Source organism: Zootermopsis nevadensis, unplaced genomic scaffold (genome assembly GCF_977971745.1).
Source record: "Zootermopsis nevadensis isolate Lab colony 2312 unplaced genomic scaffold, Znev_1.0 Znev_ptg000027l, whole genome shotgun sequence".
Taxonomy (NCBI): Eukaryota; Metazoa; Arthropoda; class Insecta; order Blattodea; family Termopsidae; genus Zootermopsis; species Zootermopsis nevadensis.
This window is the reverse complement of record NW_028259159.1, coordinates 1,418,674-1,443,763: the sequence shown is the minus strand read 5'-3', so window position 1 is coordinate 1,443,763 and position 25,090 is coordinate 1,418,674. Positions and strand designations below refer to the sequence as shown.

The 25,090-nt window shown below is 40.3% G+C and overlaps 1 protein-coding gene across 7 annotated transcripts in view; it reads right to left on the bottom strand.

The window, feature by feature from the left end:
- Positions 1–25,090, bottom strand: part of LOC110828493 (uncharacterized) — a 57,659-nt gene that overhangs the window by 15,032 nt on the left and 17,537 nt on the right. For 5 of the 7 annotated variants that reach the window (XM_087356706.1, XM_087356710.1, XM_087356709.1 and 2 more), the window contains exons 2-5: positions 4,845–7,408; positions 3,428–3,855; positions 2,283–2,430; positions 1,909–2,012 (exon numbers count right to left, since the gene is read on the bottom strand). In XM_087356706.1, coding sequence (XP_087212832.1) covers positions 1,909–2,012; positions 2,283–2,430; positions 3,428–3,855; positions 4,845–7,309 — 3,145 coding nt within the window. In that variant the 5' untranslated portion in view covers positions 7,310–7,408. Of the gene's footprint in view, positions 1–1,908; positions 2,013–2,282; positions 2,431–3,427; positions 3,856–4,844; positions 7,409–9,929; positions 10,046–15,582; positions 15,697–25,090 lie in introns of those variants that run through there. The other 2 variants (XM_087356707.1, XM_087356708.1) reach the window with 2 other exon arrangements.

Genomic DNA, 25,090 nt, shown 5'->3' with positions numbered 1-25,090 from the left:
CTCATTCAACTAGTCAGTATTGAGGCCAGCTGTTGGGTTACCATGACGACACGGTACTTGCTCGTAGTTCGAGATATTCGTTCACAATCGATTATAGCAGATCCGACTCGTGAGCGCTGTAATATGGCGCCAAACCTTTAAAACGTAATTAGTTTGGACGAAGAGCAAAAATTCACAAAATATCAATATCTATTATGCCCTGTCATCTTCATTTACTTCCTTTGCCTACTAACATAATTTTACGAAAGGGTGGAAGGGGTAAATTTCTTATACTGTCGGAAAAATTATATTCCTTTCTTATCCACCGCAAAAGTAATCTAGTTTTCGTATCCCTTACATCCTTTACTCATTCACAACTCAGAAGAAATATATGCGGGAAACAAACACAGTTTTATATAGAACTACAGTCTGATTTCCTTCAAGAGACATTTGATACTGAACACAATGGTAGCGCATTTTAATTAGAAATTAAAAAATAGGGTTTCCTTCATTTTCAATGAGTTGCCAGTGGTATCTTTAATCATAAGCCTGTAGGTTTCTATGTTCGTAAAAGTTTATCTTTATAGGAGTAGTCAACTCGTCAGTTAGGCCTACTGTTACCAGTTACATTTCCATGCTCAGTGACTAACTCACATTGAATTACGTTACTAGAGTAAAAAGCTCTTGGGTAATTCGGTCGAATGAAAACATAATGAACATGTTGATGGACCTAATCTCTTGTCACAGATGATGGTGAAATATTAAGTTATCCCTGCACCTGAGCACCATGCCATTAAGAAGTACTGAGGACTGGCTGTAAAATTTCACGTTCCGACCACTTTACCCCATACTCATAGACCAGGATGCTGGGCGGGCACGAAAAGACGCAGAGGAAAATAAAAAAACCTACTTCTGTCATCGTGAATCGAAACCCCTGTCACCCATTTGTAGTCATTCACTTTAATGACTGGAAGAGAAAATCCTTTTCTCCCCGATAAACTATGTACAGCTGACATATTTTGCGTTGTTAAAATCAGTAATCTGGAGATTCGAAAAACAATTAGTTCTAATGAGGTAGATGTACGTATACGCTGGTGTTTTGCACAGCGACTTTCATAACCACAATTGAGAACCGACGTCACTGTTACGTACCTGTGTATTTGTTGTAAATACTTGGATTATCCCCGAGGAACGCAGGATGCGACTTCCTTTAGCCACTCTAACTCCGGAAATCCAATTTCTTATTTATATGTTGGACCATTAAATTAGATGACTGACGCGAATACATTAAAAAGCAGATTCCAAAAGTAAGATTAAGAGTAAAATAAGTTTAAAAAAAGGAACGAACATTGGATTCCTCTGAAAACTCTTTACAAAATGTAATATTGCGATAATAAGTATTCCTGCCGTTCTTTCCACAGAATACTGGTGTGGCCAGTGGTTGATTTACCTTGAATTACAAACTACTGTGCTGCCTGTCTTGTCCTGGCAACACTGATCCCCCAAAATGTCTAATATCTCTGTACCTCAAGCAGCTGCTGAATTCACAGCGACAGCCTTCCTACTTATTGTTTAGTAATTTTTATTCTTTATTTTAAACACTGTGTATTCTTAACCCGTACTATCAGAATGCGCGTGCGGTTATGAGACTCACAGAAGAATGTTGGCATGAAGAGTCGTGATGTGTAGGTCAGTGAAATTCACACATAAATTAATCACAAAAGAAGCAAGCAGGAACAGGGATCCTTAAATCAGAACACTGCTTTCATATGAGAGGAAAGAATATGGGACAATAGGCGACAGTAGAAATAGTTTTGCAATCTACTGAAATATGTTCATGGAAAATAAAGATGCCACAAGAATCATACGGCAAAGCAACATCTGAAGATAAATTCAACAGAATTAAATGGCCAGACTATATCAACTCACCATCAATTAGCTTTCCTGTAGCTTTCCGGGCAGACTTTGACCACAGCTTCCTTGCTTTTCGTGACCGCCTTGGACTCTTCCAGTTCCTGCAGTGACCTTGATATCTAGATGAAATAAAAAGCTACATCAATATCCCTAATACTGACTTTTCCTGAGCACTATCTTGTAATAAAAGTTAACTGAACGATAATATGGGGAAAAAAGTCACTAAAAGTCTTTGAAACTTTGTAGGAACATGTCCTATATTCTTTAACTGTAAGTAGATCTCCCAACTTGGAAAAGGTGTTACAGTTTGGGCTTCCGTTTAATCTGTCCGATGCTAACCTGCAGTAAGTGGTGTTCAAATGCAGTATTATCCTGTCCCATGTACTCACACTGCTACGGCGTCTTCACTTCCTTCGCCGTCAGAGTCGGTCATTTCGATGTCCACCCATTCGTCGCTGGTCTCGCTCCGTGGTTGACGAGAGTTCACACACGTCAGCTGATACGACAGTACCTCGTGGGGGCCGTCTTCAGCTGAAACTACAAAGCAAATAAATCTGTATACCATTACCATACCCTAATGGCTAGTTTGTTTCACTCCATGCAGCAAACAGTTTCTTGAAACACCGTTTAACTGGAGTCGCTACTTGATGCGATCTGGTACGTTCAAGATTTAGATCCGAGTAATGAAGCTCACATCTCACATCGTGAAGATCACAAACAATTTAATGGATGGATATATATATATATATATATATATATATATATTACTATGCCTGTTAACACACACGATTAGTATCTAGAAGGTGCAGTACATTAGTATGTTCAGTGTGTACATGCGGGTGTTTCCCCTTACAAGGGTGGGTACGTGAGGCAATCCAACACCCTTACGCACATTGGTGAAAGTGGACATTACGACAACAACAACACACGGACTGGAACGAAAGCTGTCTCTGTTTTCAATGAGAAATGCTGCCAACTTTTTATTAAAGTTCTGAAGGTGGTTCCAGAACATTAAGTTGTGTTAGAAATTATTTTATATAGAGGAAGTTGAGATTACAGAATAATCAAAGCACAATTTTGATGAGATAATGAAGTAGCCGATTACGAAATGTACACAAAGACATTAGGAAATTGATCGAGTTAAATAATAACCTAAAACTTACTACTACTACGGGCATTAGCGTAGCTTCCAGACGCAGATCAAAATATCCCGCCTCCGAATCAGCGTAGCTCGGAATGAATCTCAAATATGTCTGTATACGGTGTAGAGAGGATATTTTTAACCAGACATAACATTTTATTGGTACGCATGGTTCAGCTTCACGACCCGGCCGCTTTGCGTCCGCGGAAAGAGCCCACATTCCCCTTGGATACTTGGCTGGGTAGGTCTAAGAGGTCTGGACATAGTAACGGAGAGAAAAATCCTGACATACCTGCAACCGACCAACCCACAGCTTCGGTTCCAAGCCCATCCAAATACACAGACAAGCATTAGTTTGATAGTTATTCACTCTGTACAAAACCACTATCTTACCTGTTGAAGCTTGCGACACTGATGCAGAATCAAACCTACAGCCTCCAACACCATACAAACTGTTGCTTTGATCGCAGAAGCTATGGTTTCCGCTTCCGATACTACTGGAAGCCGATGAAGGTCCGCCCATTCTCATGGTACCGCCGTCAATGGTCGTCCTTCCATCAGATGTCATGGATCTGTCCCCCCCGGAATAGATGGACTCGTAGCAATTGCTAATAGACGCGACGTCTTCTGATACCTTTAGCGTCGTCACTGATTTTACGTCGTCGTATATGTTGGACTCCGCGTCCTCGTGAGGGTTGTCCTCCCCGATGCACTGATAACCCTCGCCCTCACAGTCGTCATAGTTCTGGTCCAGTGAAGGCTCCACGGACCCGCGACAGTAGTCGTATCCACTGTCAGTTCCATTGTCGTCGGCGCAGTTACTGCAAGAAACTTTCATTATTAATTCCATGAAATAAAGTCCTTTTTAAGAAGGTAACAGTCGCCCCACAACAGCTCACCACTAGTCGCTATCCTAAGCCAGTTGAAACCCCACATTTTCAAAACTTATTTTTTAAGATCCAATTTAATATTGCCCTCTCATCTTCGCCAAGGTCTCCAAACAACCCCCCCCCCCCCACTTAAGATTTCCTGACTAATGTTTTGTATGCATTTCTCCGCCCTTCTCATCCCCTCTTAATTGATCAAGCTATTAACAGACTGTTCCTCATAATGTATTTTTCTCCACTTTTTGTCACGTCCCTTCTGTTACGTCACAATTTCTCCTCATCATTTTGTTCTTAAACAGCCTCAATATATGTTATTATTCTCTTAACGTGAGGGACCACGTTTTCACAACCACAAAAGACAACAGATAAAAAAAGTGCTGCAATGTTTACTTTTTCAGACAACCGACTGGAAGGCAAAAGACTGTGAAGTGAGTAGCAGCAAGGAATCCATGGATTTAATCTGCTCTTTTCGGGAATGTGATTTTGATTTACTACTGTCCCTCTTAAAACATTTTAACTTTGTAATATTTACTAATAATTTATTACCACCTATATATATATATATATTTATTTATTTTTATTTTTAAGCCCCAAACACATGATGCCGAAATAAATACGAATAAAGACATCCCCAGTCTATTTAGCTGAAAAACAAATCACTGTGTTGTCCCGTAAGAACGGCCAAAAATGTCATCAATACTAACCAACCAAGTGACCGTAAAATTGGTTTGATGAAATGTAGTGTAAGTGCGACCGAATTTCTTTGAAACCGGTCAGGTGGTATGATCGCTGTTAATTACAGGCAGACGACCATGAAATAAATAGGTGGTTTCCGAAACTCCCCCCCCCCCCTCACGTCACAGGCAGGCGACATTGCCTGTTACAACTTTTCTTTTGAATATGTCGACAACTGAACAACTCACCTGACCGCCGAAACTGCAGGTATCCTTGGAGACTGTTTCTCTTCAGTGGCGGGAGAGCCTACGTCATCGTACATGTCATCATCTTGTGGGTGAACCACGGAATAGGGGTGCATCAAAGAAACTCCATCAGAATAAACAGTGGACGGTGGGTACACATCATCGTATGTTTCTTCAATACTGCAATTTGTTACAGGTGCAGGAACTTCCGGATTTGTTGGTTCATAATTATCGGTTAATGGCACAGACACTGATGTAGACTGGTCGTCCTGTGTTCGAACTTTGTTGCTTGGCGGTGATACCCCCCACAGGAACGATCTATTCGGTGTCATTAATTCTCTGTCAGTTTCTTGGAAGTTTTCTCTTTCTAGGGTTGAGGCAATCTTGTTTATCGAATATTCTGAACCTGTCGGTGCTTTATGTGGAAATGCAAGTTTATCGTAGTGAACGCAAGTATTTTCGGTCACAGATCCATTGCTTGTTGTCCTATATATACTGTCCTGTTTACACGTCACCTTCGCATATTTGAAATCGTTTGTGTCACTTTTAAAAAAAGGCACGCTTTTGTAAATTTGTTTTTTAGTCACGTTTTTGACTGGCACTACGGGTTTGATTTTCTCTTCTTTTTTCTTCATTTCGTCATGTCCTGAACCTCCCCCAACACCAACCACGGTAACATTTTTATCACTTTTACACCGAGCATTAAAGCCTTCTACGTAATCATTCTTCACACAAACCTTTTCTTCATCTTCACAACTACCCCGTGACAATTTCGTTGCTGACTTCTGGCAGTCGTTGGTTCGGGTGTTGCAGCTATCTTCAACCTGTTTGGTAGTTTGGTCCTCATTGCACACGTCTTCACAATCTAAAGTCACACGCACTAGAGTGGCATCTCGTTTAAATATAACTCTAGGATATTTTGGTTCTTTCTTGGCTTCAGAACTCTCAAGCGACTGCTTCAATCCACACGTGACAGAGTTCCCTACATTCCTTCTGTTCCCTCCTAAAGCAACTGCATTGATTTTAGCTGGACGAGTTGTCGTAGCGTTCTTTTCGAAAATCTGAATTGCAGCTTTAACACTTCCACTTTTTGTTCCGACAGCAGACGATCGACATGACATATTGCTCCTTCGTTTGCAGTCCTTCGTAATACTACTATTGGAAGACTTTTGACTGTTGTCTGGTTCCAAGAGAGGCTGTTTGGTTGATGAGTGCTTTCGAAGTGCAACGCCCAAAAAAACACTCTTTGTATTACCCCCGGTGCTCGATAAACAGCCCTCTCGTTTGGAATTACTACTGTTTCGTCTGGATACGAACGCCCTTTCTGTTTGTGGTTGCTTCTTATTCGAAGGAGTTATCGAACCTGCTGGAAACTGAGGGAGCATCCTAGAGTCATTTTGAATAATCTCTACGCTCTTTTCTTCTTTGTTTTCATGAATTATCGCGTTGAACTTGGAAGCGAGAACAGCGACTTTGCTAGGAATCTTCGAGTCCGTAAGCGATCCCTTACTCAAGGCTGAAGAACGCCTAGATGTCGCTGATGATATATACGAAGACGATAATCTCCCGTTGTTAGAACTGCTGCGAACTTTAAAACTGACTTTCCGTGGAGGGTTTTCTCTTGTATTCGAATTGCTCCTTCTAACCTCTACCTTGCTTCTATGTTCCTTCACCTCCGGTGCAGATTTTATGGAATATTTTTCGTCTGCGTAATTATTTATCACAGAGTTGCCAATCGTACATACCTTCTTCGTAGAATCTGTGGTCTCTAGATTACCTTCAATGCGTATCCTCAGTTCATCAACTCTACGAATTGTAGGGATTTTAGGAAAAACATGTCTAATAATATCGCCAGTCACTTGGTTCCTACCAGTGTTACCTTCAGACTGCTTTGGTGGAAACTCTTCATTCTGTAGCCCTGAATCATTCCTTTCTTTATGGATGGCTGAACGCGATAACATATCAGTAGGATACGTGGATGTGTTATCTGAATAATCAGGCAAAGGTTTTTTTGAGGCTACTGAGTTCGCGCCATCTGCAGAAGATTCGATAGAAGGCTGGTCCTCACTTCCTGGACTTGTAAACAAAATTTTCATTTCTCTCTTACCTGCACCGCTCGACTCCACACTGCTTTTTTCATTACCCGACGTCATCTTCAAAGACAAGTCGCTGTCGTTAATTCGAAATTCAATAAACCGCCTTAGGAAGCTTGAGTTTCCGCAGATACTTTGTTCTTCTTCTTGACAAGATTTAGAATGCTCTTTATCCAACGCAAGGCTCTTGTCACTGTTGAAACTATTCGCAGAAACGCCTATACTACAGTCCACAGCTGGCCAGTTATGGGGGGATGTTGCGGTCAATGCCATAAATTGGGCATCAGTGGAGACTGAACTAGTGATATGTTTCGCGCCCTTCAACACCATCAGGATCTCGTCTCCATCCTCTGTCGCGAGCTTCTTCGCCCTCATCTTGCGAACCAACGGCAGAGGGTGACACAGTTGCAGCCATCCACTTCTCTTACAGAGACGTTACCGCAGGAAACTATACAGGCGGATGATTAAGCCATTCTGCAAGAAGAACGAATAAATACTACATACATACAGCAGATAAATCTTAAGCTAAAACGCAGTGTCGATTGCAACACGTGCTTTTTGCTCTGGGAGTGCACTCACTCTGTCCTCAAAAGGGATTGTAAAGCAGTGTCAAACAAAGTAAAATTAAATACCTGTTTTAAATTATGGATAGTTAGAACTTAAATTAAAATTATCGTTTGACATTACTGGAGGTACTAGAAGGTTGCAGGACAACAAAACACATATTTCTATTTTGTTTCTCAAATCAATCATCTTCACTGGGAGACAGTATTGCATTTCCAGTGAGCCAAATTTACCTCAGTGCACTGATAATAATTACGCTAACTGAAACAGTTCTTTACAGGGCATATACATAGTTTGGAGATTACTGTAACCATAAAAACATTCGAGATAATTAAAATATATATTAAAAATTACAGTCACTCACAATTATAATAATAAAATAATATTAAAAGATTTAAAACATCATTTAAATACACTACTAGTTTCGGCTACATTCAGCCATCGACGGGTGTATGCAGTATAAACCTATCACCATTTTACTGATTTTTAACGTTATTCATATTTCACTGTCTTCATTCTTGATGGTGTTCATGTTCTTTACCGTTTCTTGTTTTGTTGCACTATCATTAGTCCTTACTAGGTTTATATTTTGTATTTTGTGTTGGCATCATTTTGTGACTGTGAAGTAAAGTTTTAATTCCATTAATGACAATTGAAAATAGAGAATATAGAATATAGAAAATTATTTGTTTTCTATATTCTCTATTTTCAATTGTCATTAATGGAATTAAAACTTTACTTCACAGTCACAAAATGATGCCAACACAAAATACAAAATATAAACCTAGTAAGGACTAATGATAGTGCAACAAAACAAGAAACGGTAAAGAACATGAACACCATCAAGAATGAAGACAGTGAAATATGAATAACGTTAAAAATCAGTAAAATGGTGATAGGTTTATACTGCATACACCCGTCGATGGCTGAATGTAGCCGAAACTAGTAGTGTATTTAAATGATGCTTTAAATCTTTTAATATTATTTTATTATTATAATTGTGAGTGACTGTAATTTTTAATATATATTTTAATATACGGATCACAATATGACGCAATTACAATATTTTATTCGAGATAATGTTAGATGAAACTTGGCAAAAATCGAACGCTAGATAAGACTGAAATTTCCAGATAAATTGATCAGTTTTAGAGTAGCATTACTGACACAAGTAAATGATTTAGATGCAACAAGAAACGAACTCTGAAGCACGACGCTCATTGCAATAATACAACGTCCTCCAATAAATGACTGCTACATTTATTAAAACACTAGAGCAGGGCGCTCCTTTCGGAGCTCCTAGGGGGGGTTGGTCAAGTTTGTAAAACGCAACCAACCTTGGTTAGTCCCGAAGAGGAGTTAGTTTAGTGTCTCATTCAAGTGTTTTAGCCCCTGAGTAAGAAACTAAATTAACCTCCCCCAATGGGGGGTTTAAACACTTGACCTACCCCCCGAAGGGGTTTTGTTGCGTTTTAAAATCTTGAGTAAGACACTAAACTAACCCCCGTGTATAAACAAGTATAAGGTGATATTGTTGATGACGTCATTTTTTGACGATAACGATGGCTAATCCTTTCGGTTCGCTTCCTGTAATCTGATATTTTACTTCTTTACGTCGCTGATCAGAGGCCAACAGTTCTTGGTTAGTCAACTTTCTACGTCCAACCACACCCTTGCAAGTCTTCTTTTTTATTTCCTCTTCTGTTTTTTGTTGAATACGTTTTTCTGTGTTTATCAATGTAAAACTTCCTTCTCTTTTCTTCATTTGTTAGTTCAAATTCTTAAGATTTTTCATTGCTATTGAGAGGCCAATTGTTCTTGGTTAGTGAACTATCTACGCCCAACCCACACTTGCAAGTCTTCGTTTGTTTTCTTCTGCTCTTCTGTTCTTGTTGAATAAGTTTTTCTACCTTTATTAATTTTAGTCTCCCTTCGCTTTTCTTTATTTGTTAAATAGGTCTGATATTTAAGATTTTACATCGCTGTTCAGAGGCCAACAGTTCTTTTACGTCCAGCCCCACCCTTGAAAATCTTCGTCTCAAAATCGATCATAAAGTCAGTTCTTATAATAGTTTTCATAATCGTAATATATCGAATTCGAATGAGTATATGAGCCGGGATAGCTCAGTCAGTATAGTGACTAGCTACGGGCTGGACGACCGGGGTTCGATCCCCGACGGGGGCAGAAGATTTTTCCTCTAGCCTCTGCGTCCAGACCGGCTCTGGGGCCCACCCAGCCTCCTCTACAATGGGTACCGGGGTCCTTTCCCGGGGGTAAAGCCGGCCGGGGCGTGATGCTGACCACTCACCCCCATCTAGTGCCGAGGTCAAGGAAGAGAGGAGCTATACCTCCACTCCCCCCAAACGCCTACATGGCGTATAGCGGGACAAACTTTACTTTACTTTACTTATCGAATGAGTATGACTTTACCTTGTTGGAGTTGGTACTTCAAATACTTGATAACTTTTTCTTTCACTTTTCTGATGTTTTAGGCCGACTGTCAGTCAATATTCAAGAATGCTAAGTGCTCCTTCTGGAGCAGTGATAATGCCACTGGCTTGATATTCTTTGATTTCTTTTGTTGTGAAGCGTTATTTGTTTACTCGGCATTGTTGTGTCGACTTCAACAATGCCAACAGATATTTGTTTACACGGCATTGTTGTGTTCCACAACAATGCCGAGTAAACAAATATCTGTTGGCATTGTTGATGACGTCATTTTTTGACGACAAATTGGTTGAAGACAACGACTAATCACAAATTTTTATAGTAAAAAGATTACTTACTGAAGAAGAAATAAAAAACCAAACTTATATAACAGCACATAACAATATAAAACAGTAAAATAAACGCAAAAGGATTGAACAGCTAACCTCGCAAAGGAATAAAGATACAAAGTAATCATATCTTTGTAATATTCAGTAGAACTAAAGAAAAAATCAATGTCGTAATGTCTACTTAAAAATGTCATCCAACTTATAACACGCTAATGTTTAGCAAAACTCATTTCCCAACAGTTTCATATTTCACAGGAAACATTTAAAAAGGCTTAGCAATTCTGTCAGTCAAAACAAACGGCCATGTGATCTCCATCAGCTGTCATGAAGCTTGTTTATTACTCTGCCAATGAAATACTCCATTAGTAACGAGTGACGACATTGATCGCGATCAACGATAAATACCAACTACTGATACACGAGGAGCGCGTCATTTTGGATTACAGATACGGCCATCATTATGAATGTGCGTGCATCAGCGTGTCAAAGGACAGAAATCCTGCTCATATCAGCGACGTCACTGCCGATCACCCCTTTCTTAGAGAATTTTTCCAGCTTTACGACTGCATTCTCTTTTAAATAAAGATAGATATCACCTTCGGTTCCATACAAGCACTTTGTTGTAGTGTTCATAACTGTGACCAACAAATTTGGAAATGTACAAGCTTTCGAAGTGGGAGAACTTACAGCGCTTTTAAGTGGAGGGTTTTAATTAATTTCACACATTAATTCCCAAACATGCACGATACTTTAATAATATCCTCCGATCGGAACATCGATATTGCAATGAGATTTTTAAACCCAAATCCTGTACGTTGGTCCTGTCGTTTTTATCCACACATGTTCCTAGTCATTAGATATCAAAATTACCTGTCAACAACAGTGATTACACTAATTTTCTTATTTAACGTGGTGATCCTACCAACTTTCTGCTACACATTTTCCCAGTTGTGGGAATCCTGTGGTCCGTGGTCACAGCCTGAGACCGTTGTTAATGAATGTCGTAGACCCAGACCTCTGTGTGTGTGGTCTTTTGACAGCAGCATTAAGCCACTTGGAAATGTATCACGAATAAGAGTGAATAAGAGTGGGTTGATGTTGAGGGGATTCGACCAAAGATTCATCCACCAGCTGCACTGGTCCCCATCCCGTTCCTGTCTCAACAGGAAAAAGGAAGTACGTATATACAACATCCACTTATCTCGAAGTGTGGCCGTCTCTCTCGATACACAGATAAAAAGTTTCGAAATGAACGCTGCTGTTCATTCTCAAACAAGAGGAAATAACTTTAGATAACATTCTGATTTACTGTGAACTGGTGGGGACTTCAGTGCATATCGCTTACACAGAGACTTTCATATGCATGGCACACAAGTACAAAAAAAAATCTTCCCTGTTCGAATCACAATTGCATGCATTATTTGGTGCTGATAAATTTAACTTCGACTCCATAATTGATCTGAAGGTATCTGAGACAAACCGTCCTCGTTTCTTTGTTAAAACTCTGAAGAAGGATCCATAAAACTGTTTTTCTCTGCGCTATTTATCTTCGAATCTTTTGAAGATGGGCCCGGAGAAGGTCATTAGCATGACACACTGTGTTCGATATCACCGACCACAGCAACATTTCTCCAATGTACGCATAACACGCAGTGTAACAATGAATCGAACACCGCCACACAGTGTTTTTTTTATCGTCGAATTCCTGCAATACCGTCCCGTTACATAAACCGAGCCGTAAAGCGCACTGCCAAAATCGCTGCTCTGGAGCACAGGCGCCAAAGTAAACTGACGCGGACAATAATAGCCGATCGCAGCAAAAGCGAGGTCTCAAACGCGTTAAGATCTTGGACCACCAGAAGCTTGAGATCACAGGTTTAAGTTTCTCTCGAGGAAAATATATAGCCATTATTCGTGTTATTATGTATCGCGCTGCCCTGTGTAAAAATTAGCATTGCAGTCGGCTGATCCCCCATCTATAGTGCCCTACCCACCGCCTGATTCTTTGTTCGAGAATCAATCCTGCGTCGTAACACGCCTCCAATCCAGGTGAAAGATGGTTAGGCGGAACATGATGACGATTACGTGTAAGTCAGGAAGAAAGTGAAAAGGCGGCTTGGCATATCTTGTAAGGAATTATCTACCGAATGTCCTCAGTATCTGTGGCTAAAACCTGGTCATCGAGAAGAAAAACAGATTGCAGAAGAAACAAGGTTGATGCGTGCACTCACTCGCTGGTTGATACCAACGTTTTCGAGAACACAGGCTTGCTGTTTCCATCTTCAGGTCAGGGCTGAAGATGAAGACAGTATGTTTCTCTGAAACGTTGGTATCTACTTAGGAGTCCACACGGCGTAACAAAGCAGAAGGACATTGACATTTTTACCGCCGTGAAGACCTAAAAAAAACAAAACAAGAAATTAAAGGAAGAAATAAACAAGGAACTAGCCTACTTACATCATGATCCCGCACTGTGTGACAAGAATGCACGTGTAAAATTAACAAACAAAACACTGACACCAATATAAATATAAACACAGCCTATACAAACAAGGCACACTGTAATCAATTTCCCAATAGGAAAACAACTGTAAAAGGGCAGCTGACTTTGGCATTCACGTGTAAAAGCTATCCTGATTCAAAGCACCGGGTTCGCACTGCATGTTGGGCACGTACACACGGGTCGAAAGCTTACCCCTCACTACCCATTTTATTCTTTTCTCACAATCCCTGCGTCATTTCCAACAATTCATAATTTCAGAGATCTGTATGTTTCCCTCCCAAAAAAACAAAAGAAAATTCTGCTAATGGGACAAAACGAATGGTAGATCACAGCAGTGACCTGATACAGACTGGGGTTTTAACGAGTATGTTGTAATGAGTGGTGAAGTAAGCTCCATCATGTCTTTCATTTTACCTGCTAACAGCAGCAGAATACAACGTCAAAACGTTGTGATTTATACCCAGACAATGGACAGAGTCCAAAAGAACATTTTATCACAATGTAACGTCATCAGAAACCTTCGAACTTCGGTTAGTGGGAACCATTCCGGCCAATCATGGCTGCCACTTTACTTGAATACACCAACAAACTTCCACGTTTCTTTATATCAAAATGGATCAGGCGATGAGAAATAGTTTATGCTGCGTACACGCAGAGAAATATTTTGGAAACCGCATACCTGTAAGCACATGGCATGTATGCCTTGATATCAAGACTACAGCATGAAATTGCTGTTACGCATTCAACAAGGTACACCTCTTGATACGTTCACAAAAAGAGGTTTTCACTTATGTTCTCTCGGGAGAAGACAAAGCAAAAATGCTTACATACAGAAATAAGCTTATCTTATTTGTCCAAGGCTCTGACCTATAATAGAGGTCCCATTTATGCAAATAAAAGAGTTCTTCCAGACTGCGTGTCCGCAGAACGTATGTAACTACATATGTTTCAGATATGCAGACCTCAATTTCATTAACCTGTGAAGTTACGGTTATAATAATGCACTCAGTTGTACATTAATTTCCGTCTTCTTCAAGATTCTAGAATCTACATTTTTGTATCGCATTGTATTGTAAGTAATCTTACGCAAACTCCGTTATTCTGTTACGAAAACATTAGCGTATGAGTCTATAGCAATTTGCAGAAATTCGATGGGAAAATATCTACACAATAGTTTCGACACGACTTTCGTTACGCTGTCCTTTCCTGAAGAATGGAAGGTTATATATTAATTCCCACACACAAACAAAAATATTTCGTTGCAATCGTTTGTGCTTTACCTATTTCGTTCCCCGACCGAAATTTTCACTGCTTTTAAATCACAGAAAATTTCAACATAAATATACTAAGCCAAGAAGGGCCGGATCGTTGATTGAGAAATCCTACTTGTAGTTTTACTATGATAAGCAATCATACATACAAAAAGGAAGGTACAGACACGTCCTAAATAATTCGACGCTATTACAATGTCTTCCAGATTAGATGATCTGAAGAGTTCCACGTATGTTTAATGTTGCATGAACTATGCATGATAATGCATCTCATGTTCTTATCGCATGGGCCTGCATAATGTGATGCAACATTATCCCCCGCGCGTGCGATAAACAGATTCCCCCGGCTTCATAAACAATTTCATCTGTGCAACTTGTAACTTATATTAACGAGCTTTGCACTTTGCTTTGCCCAAGTACAAGGCTGGAGGCATTCCACACTACGGACAACTGCTTTTGCATTCCAAGAGTTAAATGCAGTGTGATATATAATAACGCAATAATTACAAACAAAATGACCGAGGTTTCAGGTTCTGCTCGGTGTCAATGATGTGAGTTCAGTTACAGAAAATTCGACCAGTTACGTAATTCATATCAAACCACTCACGTAACGCCATCATGTAGACCCAGATTCTACGACAAATCTTTGGGACTGTAGATCACATGTCACCGTCGCTTTGATTCTGCCCAAAGTTTCACGCTTCTCTTTCATAATTGCACTCGCTCAAGTCTGTCACACTGAACTGTCACAGATATTTACCTCCATTCATCATTTAGAGTCCTCATCTTAGATCAGATTAGTCGATTAGTCATTACCAGAGATACAACCAACTCTGGGTATTTTAAAAGCAGAAGTGGCATTCTTGAGATGACTCAGATAAACGGTTCACAAACCAGGACCAGAATTCATGACGCAAATAAGAAGCATGGCGATAAGTCATTGAACAATCGGAATATGAAAACCTGTTTGTAGTCTGAAAGGAAAACTGTTGTACTCCGCTCTATATGACTCACTGCCTCCAACTTCGGGTTACCGGGAATTTATCAATGGCGCTTCCATGGCACTGCCAGGCCACATAACTGTACTGTGATCTGGAAGCCTTGCGGTATAGTCACAGATTTATTACAGAAAACTAGAAAAACGAATTTAGAACACAACAGCCAAAAACAAATTTTGTCTAAATGTGGAACGTTCAGACTAGATACTTCAGTAAGATATAAACCAGGATTTTTTAGTAACAGAATTCATCGAGCATAAGCTGTGGAAAGAAGAACCCTTCCGGAAACCGGTGACTCCTTTCCGACAGAACCACACGACGCTGATTGGTAACAAGTAAAAGTAAGGTCTTTCCTTCGGCACTTCTGTGTTTGTTCATGCTCTTCCATGGCAAATTCTTTCTCCTCGCCTGGAATCCTTCTCTAGGGTTGTGGGGTGAATCTTGAACCAGGATGGGTGCGGCATTCAGCAGTCACGGCATATTTCAAAGTGCTCTACCAACATCTGCTTAGGTTAATTAACAAAAAACACAAACCTCCAGTCAGGATAGCCGCCCTCCATGTCGAGAATCGAACGGGGATCTTCCAAATAAGAACGAGGAGTGGAGAGAAGTCAACCGCGACGTAGCATGGTTTGTTGCTATGATGACAATCGGAAAAAACCAGAGAAGCTGAGTCAACACATTAATCAACCAAATGATTCTAGGTCCAGTCATTATATTACGTCTGTGTACGGAACACGTTCCCCTCCGAAACTGGCAATCAGCGCACAATTTCAAACTCGTAACTGTTTACCCGCATCCTTTACCACAGACACAGTCTTCCTACTTCCGTTCTTGTGGCATCTGGAATTTAACTGACGTTAATTATGCCAGCTGGTGAAAAAATCAAGGTTGCCAACATAATAATTGTACGTAGACAAGCCCATCACTTTGCAGATATTATAATGTAAATTCATAGCAAGATGGGAAAATGCGGGTAACATTCTTAGCTTATCTTCAAGCCAGTGAAGGCCCCATTGTGTCACTTTTCCTGTTGCACAGTTTGCTAATCACGCCATTATTTCAGCAATATAAGACTACAGGGTTCTGTACGCCCTCAGATTGTGAACAAATTTCTTGCCTTTTATGGTACCCGAAGTTTCATTACACAAGAGCCCGCTACTGGACTCTATATGAGCCAGTTAAATCCACCTGAGCCCAAGTCTTACTATAAATCTCTTCTCTTCAGATTTCCCAACTAAAATTTTGCATGCATTCTCTCACCTTCACAAGCGTGTTATATACACCGCTCATCTCGTCATCCATGACTTTATCGCCCAAATAATATTTGATGAAAAGTACAAACTGTGAAACTGTTGAAGATTTCTGTCTTCTGGGTTGTTACGCTGTGTAGTCTGGTCGATGTCCACCAACGTTTCAGAGGTCATACTGCCTCCGTCATTAGGGCGATGATGACGGAGGCAGTATGACCTCTGAAACGTAGGTAAACATCGACCAGACTACACGGCGGAATAACCCAGAAGACAGAAATCTTCATACGCACTGCTGTGAAAACCTCAAATCTTACATGTGAATCTGTTCACTGAGCAGTTTTCTCCCTCCCTCTTAGGGTCTAATTATTTCCTTAGCATCATTCTCACACACACTCAATTTTTCTTCTTCCCTCAGTCTGAAAGAAAAGAAATGGCCCTATTTAAATTTTCACGTTTTTTGACAGCCGGCGAGAAGATAAAATAATCTGAACATCGTGGTAGTAAGCGTTCCCTTTAATCAACAAGAGCATATCAATAACTGGGATGAGTGTGTAATAACGATGACCTGGCCAGGTCGTTGCTAGAATTAATTCAGAAAGGCTGTTTAATTTAGCACAGCATGCAATTGAGTGAAATCATCCACACTTAAATGAGCACTAATAAAAAGAAAACTAAGACTGGTGTACCTGACACAGACACAATTAACTGTAAGTGTGACAAGTCAAACAAGTTTTCATGTGAGATAATGACTTATTTTATTGAACATGCCTTCCAGTAAGATTCACTGAAGTTAATACTGTTTTATCACACACGTGTGCTTCGCTAAAGGGTTGAGTCTGTGTTGTAATGAAAATAACAACTCATACACAAATTTCTCTGTCGTTATAGAAACAAACTTTCATCACTGTCATCACAAAAGCTAGTCACTGGTAAGTATCCTGAGCCAGTTGTGTTTACATATTCACATTTCCTATTCCCCGAAAAATCCAGTTGAATATTCTCCTCCATCCATGCCTAAGTCTTCCCGCGTGGTTTATCACCCAAAATGATGTCCCAACCATTTCTTCTTTCTTACTTTAATCAGCGAACAGCAAAAATCATAAAGGTCTTCGTTATGAAATTTTACCGTTCTTCCCGTAACTTCACCTCTCTTAGGTCCAAATATTCTTCTCGCAATTTTTCTCAAACATAAATCTGTGTTCTTCCCTCGCAAAGAGACACAAAGTTTTAAAAACTGTGTCAACAGATAAAAATTATCGTTTCATTAATCTTTATCTCTTGGAATAAACAAATAAACTATCAGTATCAAAACAAAATATTGTCCTTTTACATTCAAACACATGAATAAAAGATAACATAAGACGAAGCCAAAGTTGAACGCTTTGTCCCAGTTAACTGCAATGTACGGTACTCGAGATGTGAACAAACGTGGCAGGGCATCAACCTACATGCAAAACGTATATTCACCACCCAGCACAGTGCTTCAGAGTGACACACTGTGGCACAGGACATAGCTGTTTGTCTCACGATGCTAATAAAGCAGACGCACCTTCGTTCCTTCACACATCGTCGGTGCCAATGTAAAGTGGCGCAGGTCCTAAAAGTTCACAAAACGAAGAAACATTTTTACAAAGTACTCACAAATCATATTTACCGATTTTCCCGAAAATTTGCATAAAGGATTATGCAGGGTGTCCCACTTAACGTGGAACCAGCCACCGCAGCAGCGAGTAAAAACTACCGGGAAATGCGTTTGTCGCAACGCAGAACATAGCCGTCACATAACAGTAGTGGGTTCCGACTTAAGTGGGATTCTCTGGACAACGCAGAATGAGATGGGATGATCAAGAAACGATTTGCAAGGAAGCGATGTTAACATACAAGACAAGTAAAACTAAGCAGACCGTACCATATTATAGGGTCTATGAACACCGTTCATAAACTACAGAATGAATATGTATGTGACTCGGAATGGATACTTGACGAAAAATAAGTCCGAGCAGTAGATTTTAACAATAAAATGGATTGATCTGTGGATTAACTGGCCGAACCAATTGTACTTGTGTTAGTACTTCACCCTGATAGCAAGAGGAAAGCTAACAAAGGAACTCTGATACGACATCTTCTATCGTCGTTCAAGGAAGTGTGTTTGTGATAGCCTGCTGCTGAAGAGGTCCTTCGCTTCATCAGTGGGTAAGGGAAAAAGAGTCCGAAGTCTGCGGAAGGAATATCCAATGATACAAGAGTGCAGTAAGTAAGACGGGGAGAAATTCGCTCATGATTCATACGAAAGTTTAGCAATCTACGGGCAGAGAATGTGCGTACCGAGAAGCCAACAAGTTAGGTTTGCTCAATGGTCTTAAAAATTTCACTTGACACGTCGGGTGTCTAGTCGATTGATTAGAAAGTATAGAAGTTACGTGGAACGCAGACAGCCTAGCTTATAGGTCCAACAGCCCCGCACAGATGCATCCTGCTGTGTAATTAATAACGAGTTTTTTCAACGGCTAGCACAACTGACTCATACATGTATATTTTCCGACCAAATATCGTTTCGACCACTATTTGTGGGAAAATGTTCAGGTGCCATGAATTCAGAGCGAAGAAAGAAAACTGGACGTGCGTAGGCCTACTTGTATTAAACGAAAACCAGTCAGAAACGGACACAATTTCGGTTCCTAAGGATTACGTTATAAGCAAGCTATATTGTAATTTGCAGTAACATAAAGCTTTTAATACATAAAGTTAGTATATATTTTCTTCAAACATATCTTCTTCATTATAGACAACATTTATTAGGACGTTCCGTTTCGTAATGTGCATAAGATCGATTCGTCTTTACCGTCACTTTTGCTGGAGAGAGTTAATGTCCTATCGGGTATCGTGCATGAAGAATATAATCAACTGTGGTGAAATTTGTTAGGAATGCAATGGTCCAAAATGGGAGAAGCATTTCAAAATTTCTTTCACAAAGAACACTCTAAGAAAAAAAAATCTGTCAGGAAACTATGTTTAATAGGGTACTCACTTTCTTCAAAATATACGACCTTGATATGAAAAACTTGTCTGCCACTCTTTAAGGTCATTGTGCCTTTCCGGTTTCAAGAAGTTCTCGGACGAACATGACAAAGCAAGCGAGCAAAACAAATTAATATAACACACAACACATGTCACCGGAAACCTGGACACTATGGCGAAATTACCATATAAAAGAACGTGGAAATCAGATCCTAAACCGAGTTCTTGTGCTGTTGTGCTTTCACAACGCACGTAGCACGCAGATTATGGTGAGTAATGAGCACGCTTAGCAGAACGGGATATTAATTATTACAGCATAACGCAGGCCCCGTCCCGTATGTCACGCATTCTCGAACACTACTGTCTCTCGACCTACAACATATCTAGCGTTCCGTCGTAAACTCATCTGAGCTTGTTCTTTGTCTTTCTACACATTTCTGGTGTAACGACCTTTCCAGTGAAGCATGAAACTCCTGTTTTATCTTAATGTGGAATACAGCCATTTACGCAAGGATTTAATTCAGAGTAGCTATTTCTCTTCCAGTTCCCTTTCCTTCGATAGGAATCGGCAACTTCTTTGTAGTTAAACTCACGTCAAATATATCGTGGGATTCACTGCGCCATTAGCATTACTTGAGGAATACATACAAAACAAGTGGGACAAAATACATAGATAGATAAGAGGAAGACCGAAACGACAAGCATCAAGTTGCCAGACATGTGAAAATAATAAATTGGCATTTTATGATAGAATCTGAGGTTCTAGAGGCAGCGAACATGAAGATACCTGTTCTCTGGGTTGTAGCGCCGTGTAGACGTTCACGGATGTTTCAGGGGGACTTGCTAACACTCATCGCCCTGATTATGGAGGCAGCAAGGACATCTGAAACGTCGGTAAAACTTCTACCAGTATACACGATGCTACAGCCCAGACGACAGCCATCTTTATTGTGGTTTATAGTTGTTTTAAAAAATAAAATATAATCAGATATCACCTGCGTATAAAGATAACATTCCCAATCGCATCAGAACGAACCACTTTCACCTGCTGTGACACTTTATATGTAAATACACACATCACAATGAAATATTATAAATTCCCATCTAAAATATTCCACTGATGTCAATACAAAACGTGATGGTTGAACAGAATGATAATCATCGTGTATTGTACTTTCAAAGCCAAGATTGGACACACCAATTTCTCTCGCATGCCGCATAATGCATTTATATAAACTCGTTATGGCTCGCATGTTAAGGACTGATGTGTTTGCCCAGGTCAAAGAAGATTCAAGGATAAACCACCAACGAGTAGAGAACAAAAAGGTGGAACGTGGAATAAATAACAAATACAATTATGGTGGAACAGTAGTTTAGCAGAGACAGTATTAACAAGGTGACGGTAAGTTGGTTAAAGCTGTTGAGGGAAACAATCATAAGAAACACATAAATACAGTCTGCGGGCAAAATGCTCAATTTTTAAAGTGGTTGGTACATATAGTTACCACCGGGTTTTGAAGAGCGAAGTATAGTGGAATCATTTGCGATATCATCACGTTGCCAAGTGGGTTTCCTTACCTATGGGCACTGCTCCAGTGCTCAAATTCCTATCAGCAACAACGGCGTACAGTTACGAGACGCGGGCGTGATCTCTCGTTGACACCAAGTAGCGCTCCTGATCAACATTCCAGATGGCGACATCCTAGCACCATTGTCCAATATAAATCATTCCAGGAATGTCGAATTACTGTTCACCAAATGGACATTTTCAAAACGCGACTGAAATATCCTTAATCTGAACGTGGCAAAATAACGGATCGGACGCGAAACGGGGGGTTCAGATGTTACATCACGTATCCTGGTCAGGTCTTTTACACAAGTTACGTACCGCAACAAACGAATGTTTAGTGGCATGACGATTGGGAATGGAAAATTTAAGACTTCTGTGCCTGTTTTCTCTATAACAAATCCCGAATGGTCTTGTTTGGGATGAATCTTCACCTCCAACATCAGAAGCTTTCAGAACTGTAACGAAGCCGAAATATACTAAGAATTTTGACTTACTTTTCTAACAAAGCCCTTTTCACACGTTACCTCCATAACCTCAACGTACGTCTTGCTGAGCTCACATAAGGCATTGAGGAGGGGTTTCATTGAACTTGCATAGAAACTGGTCCATCCGCGTTCGAAATACTGTAGGATCAGTCGACAACTGCCACCAGAGTGCAAGCCTATTAGCGATTTGAGGTTTATTCTAGTCAGTTTGAAGGGTGGAAAATTCACTTTCAAACTATTCCGTGTCTAAAAGCCGTTACAAAAGTCCTTTTTTTTCTACCTTTCTTATTGGTTTTGTGAGAAAAAGCAGTTTTCTAAACTGAACACGTTGTTGCTTGAAGAAGCAGAGACATCGCAGCGAACGTTGATCTGTGACTAAGCCGGTAAGGATGGGTTGCAGCCCTGTTACGTACTTACACTACTCATCCGGATGTTGGAGATGCAACGAAATGGCAGCAGGTTGTATTGGTCATAACAACACAGGCATGGGAATTGACGTAAGCGGAACAGTCGATGGGAATTTCTATGGGTTTTCAGATTTTCTGAACTTCCATTAAGTTTACTTCACATGGAATCACGACATCTCCCTACGCCACAATTACAGTTTAATGATTATAAATAGAATATATATATATAATTCGAGGCACATTCGAAACTAAAATTTGACCTGGCGAGTATTCAGTACAGTGGCCTACAAAATAAAAGGTATTATTTGTTCTTCCTTCGACTGAAATGGCAGCTCAGAATGGACCATTCCCGAACGTGATTTCTTCACATCCACATAAAAGTATTGAAAACTCAGGATCTGAGATGGATAAAAAATTAGTTCCTTTTCTCCCACAGAGCACAACATTAATCTTAGAAGAGAATCCAGCGTGTTATTCCAGAATGCCATTTGTGGCACATTTCTCCGGTTAACTACTAGTGACTAGGGATTAGACATTCCTGTTACGGCGGCATTTTTCGTTTCCATGTCTCATGATATCAGTTACGCGCGTTGACAAATTCGAAACGACATAAAATTATAAACTGTGCGGAAGCAGTACTGGACCACTTTCAATTCAGCGAATTTCGTGTAAACGAGAAAAACAAAAACAAATAAGCTCGGCCTTGCACAATGGAGTGAATTAAATGTTTGCTTGTCAATAGTAACGTGTTTGCGGGCTCTGTTACTAATGGGAGAAATCTGTCCCTCATTTTTCGAGGCGGATATCCGACAACGTGCGTCATCCCGCGTCACTCTCATAGACGTCAAATTAACTGCGTCCTACATTAGAATAAGGTCTACCATCGCCGATATGCGCATCCTGCAGAAGAAACAGAGAAGTAAGCACTTAAGTGAACTGCCTGGAAGTACCCAGGAAAAACAGAAAATGTCTCCGTCAGAACAGCGGGTCTCTGGACAGAGATTCGAACATGGCATCTCCCGGCTGAGGTAGAATGCTAAGAAATTAATCGTACCTCTAGGTTACAAAGAAATTACAATGAATCATTTTTCAAGAACTGAAACTTGCTTGCCAACAAGGAAGGTACTCAACGGCCTAGGAAAGGTTGTCAACCCCCGGCATGTCCCGTACTGAATAATCCCAAAATAAAAATATAACGAAAACTGGTCCTGAGCAATGTGTGGCATGCACGAAGCAGTGAGTCACCTGGTCCGTCGTGCCATGTGATGATCTGTCCGCCTTTCTGTACACGCACCTAGGATGTGGCGATTCTCGGGCATGAGTCACCACAGAGCAGACGAACTTTTACTCAGGTGCAGATTGCAGCATCGTCATTTCCTTTCCCAAAAGCAATTAAACTAGTCTGGGCTTGGGATACCAATCGGTGAGTTTTAACACTCGTAATTAACTGAGTAAATCAAACTCAAAACAAGTCTGTTAAGCCAGTTTACTTGCTGAGATCTCACGGCTTGGAGTATATTCCACTTGATCAGTTCTTGTTCTAACCGCCTTTAATTTATTAATAATGTTCTTTCTCAGACAGACTTCAGAGGAGTCCGTCGTGGCGTTTTAAAATAATTATACTATGGTACAACATTTCTGGAGCATTGGCGCAGGTGGTCTCGGCGGAGATTAACACCGGGTCCTTGGAAAGCGAGACAGACCTGCTGCAGGCCAGATTAATCCACTAGGTAATTGCCCTTAAAACTGTGCACCGCCAACCCGCCACCCATAATTACGCCAGCTGAATCTGCGGAATAAGTACAAAAACGCTGTGTTCTTTTGTTCAGCAGAGAACGAGATTTGTACCCATTTGTCTTTCTCAATGACCGTGAAAGATTACATCACAAAGAAGCGATATATACCACATCGTCATTGTCCTTGAAAGAACAAATGCCGGCTGGTTATAAACATGGAGGTAATATATGGGGGAAGTCTGTCGGGAAGGGAAGGAAATAAATAACCCGCATAGAATACAAAGTCAAAAAAATTGAAGGCATTTTAGATAAGCTAGCAGCACCGAGAAAGATGCGGAACACAAACAATATCAATTTGTTAGTGGTTTCTATCGTCTTTCGAATACCTGGTGATATGGTCACAACTTCAACATCGCTGCACATTTGACAAAATGCATCAAAGAATAACAACGGCGTGTGAAGCGACTTTTTAGTTAGAGGGAGTTAGGATGTCGACAGGAAAACGAAGTTTACGAATGTGTGAGTACTAACGATGTGCGTTCTGGAGGGTTTAACATCACGTTTGTGTGTACGGAGGAAACACCTTCTGTCACGATGACGTATGACCTACAGAGTTTACCACGTCAAACATATAACTGAATTGTTTCTGTAAAAATAAATAAATAGTCACTAACTTTCAGTGTGTGTTGTTGCCTGAACAGCGCTCGCCTTTATACGCGCATTCCAACGTTACTGAAATACCTGCTAACACGCTGAACGTAATTTTCCCAAAGACCTTTCAGTACTGTGGTCTCACTGTTCTATGTCTTCGGGTGAATAAAACTGAGACAAATTTAAGTGCATTTTACGTTTCGGGAACAAGGAAATGTCAAGGTAGATACTTTAACACTGGCCAAATATCGCTTTACCTACGGAATTAACTAATTTGGTATTCTCGTTACGTAACCATGGATAAAAACCCCGACCGTACTTATATTCATAATGAATATCGAACAGGGAGTAGGACAGGGTAACTTTTGTCGTCAAACTGATGATTAGTAAATCACTTCCTCGATTTAGCCACCTTAACAGTGACAAGCATAAAGAATCAAGTTCCTTGTTGTGCATTGTCCTAAACTGTCCATTTACGTCATCCTTCTAATGTACTTCAAAGATACTCGCAATTTACGATCTTGATTATCTGATTGCTTCTTAGTTATTTAACGACGCTGTTTCAATTGTACGGATCTATTTAACAAAATGTGAAATGAGATGGGAACAGTTGAATATATAAAGGATTTGAAAAGAAACGGTCGACGCCATTTCTGGGGAACTATCCCATAATTTGCCTGGACAGGGTGAGGAAAACCGCGAAAACAATTCATAAGAATAGCATACAGCCCGGTCGAGATTCAAATCGGGTACCTTCCGAATACATGAATGCAGCTTTACCGCCAACCCAACTAGCTCGCTAATTCATATTCATCTCGAAGAATATGAGATTATGATAAACCCTTGATTATACAAACAGAGTAGTATAAACTAGTTTTAAAACACCACAATCAAAACCAAAGGGGATTATCACTTTTCACCT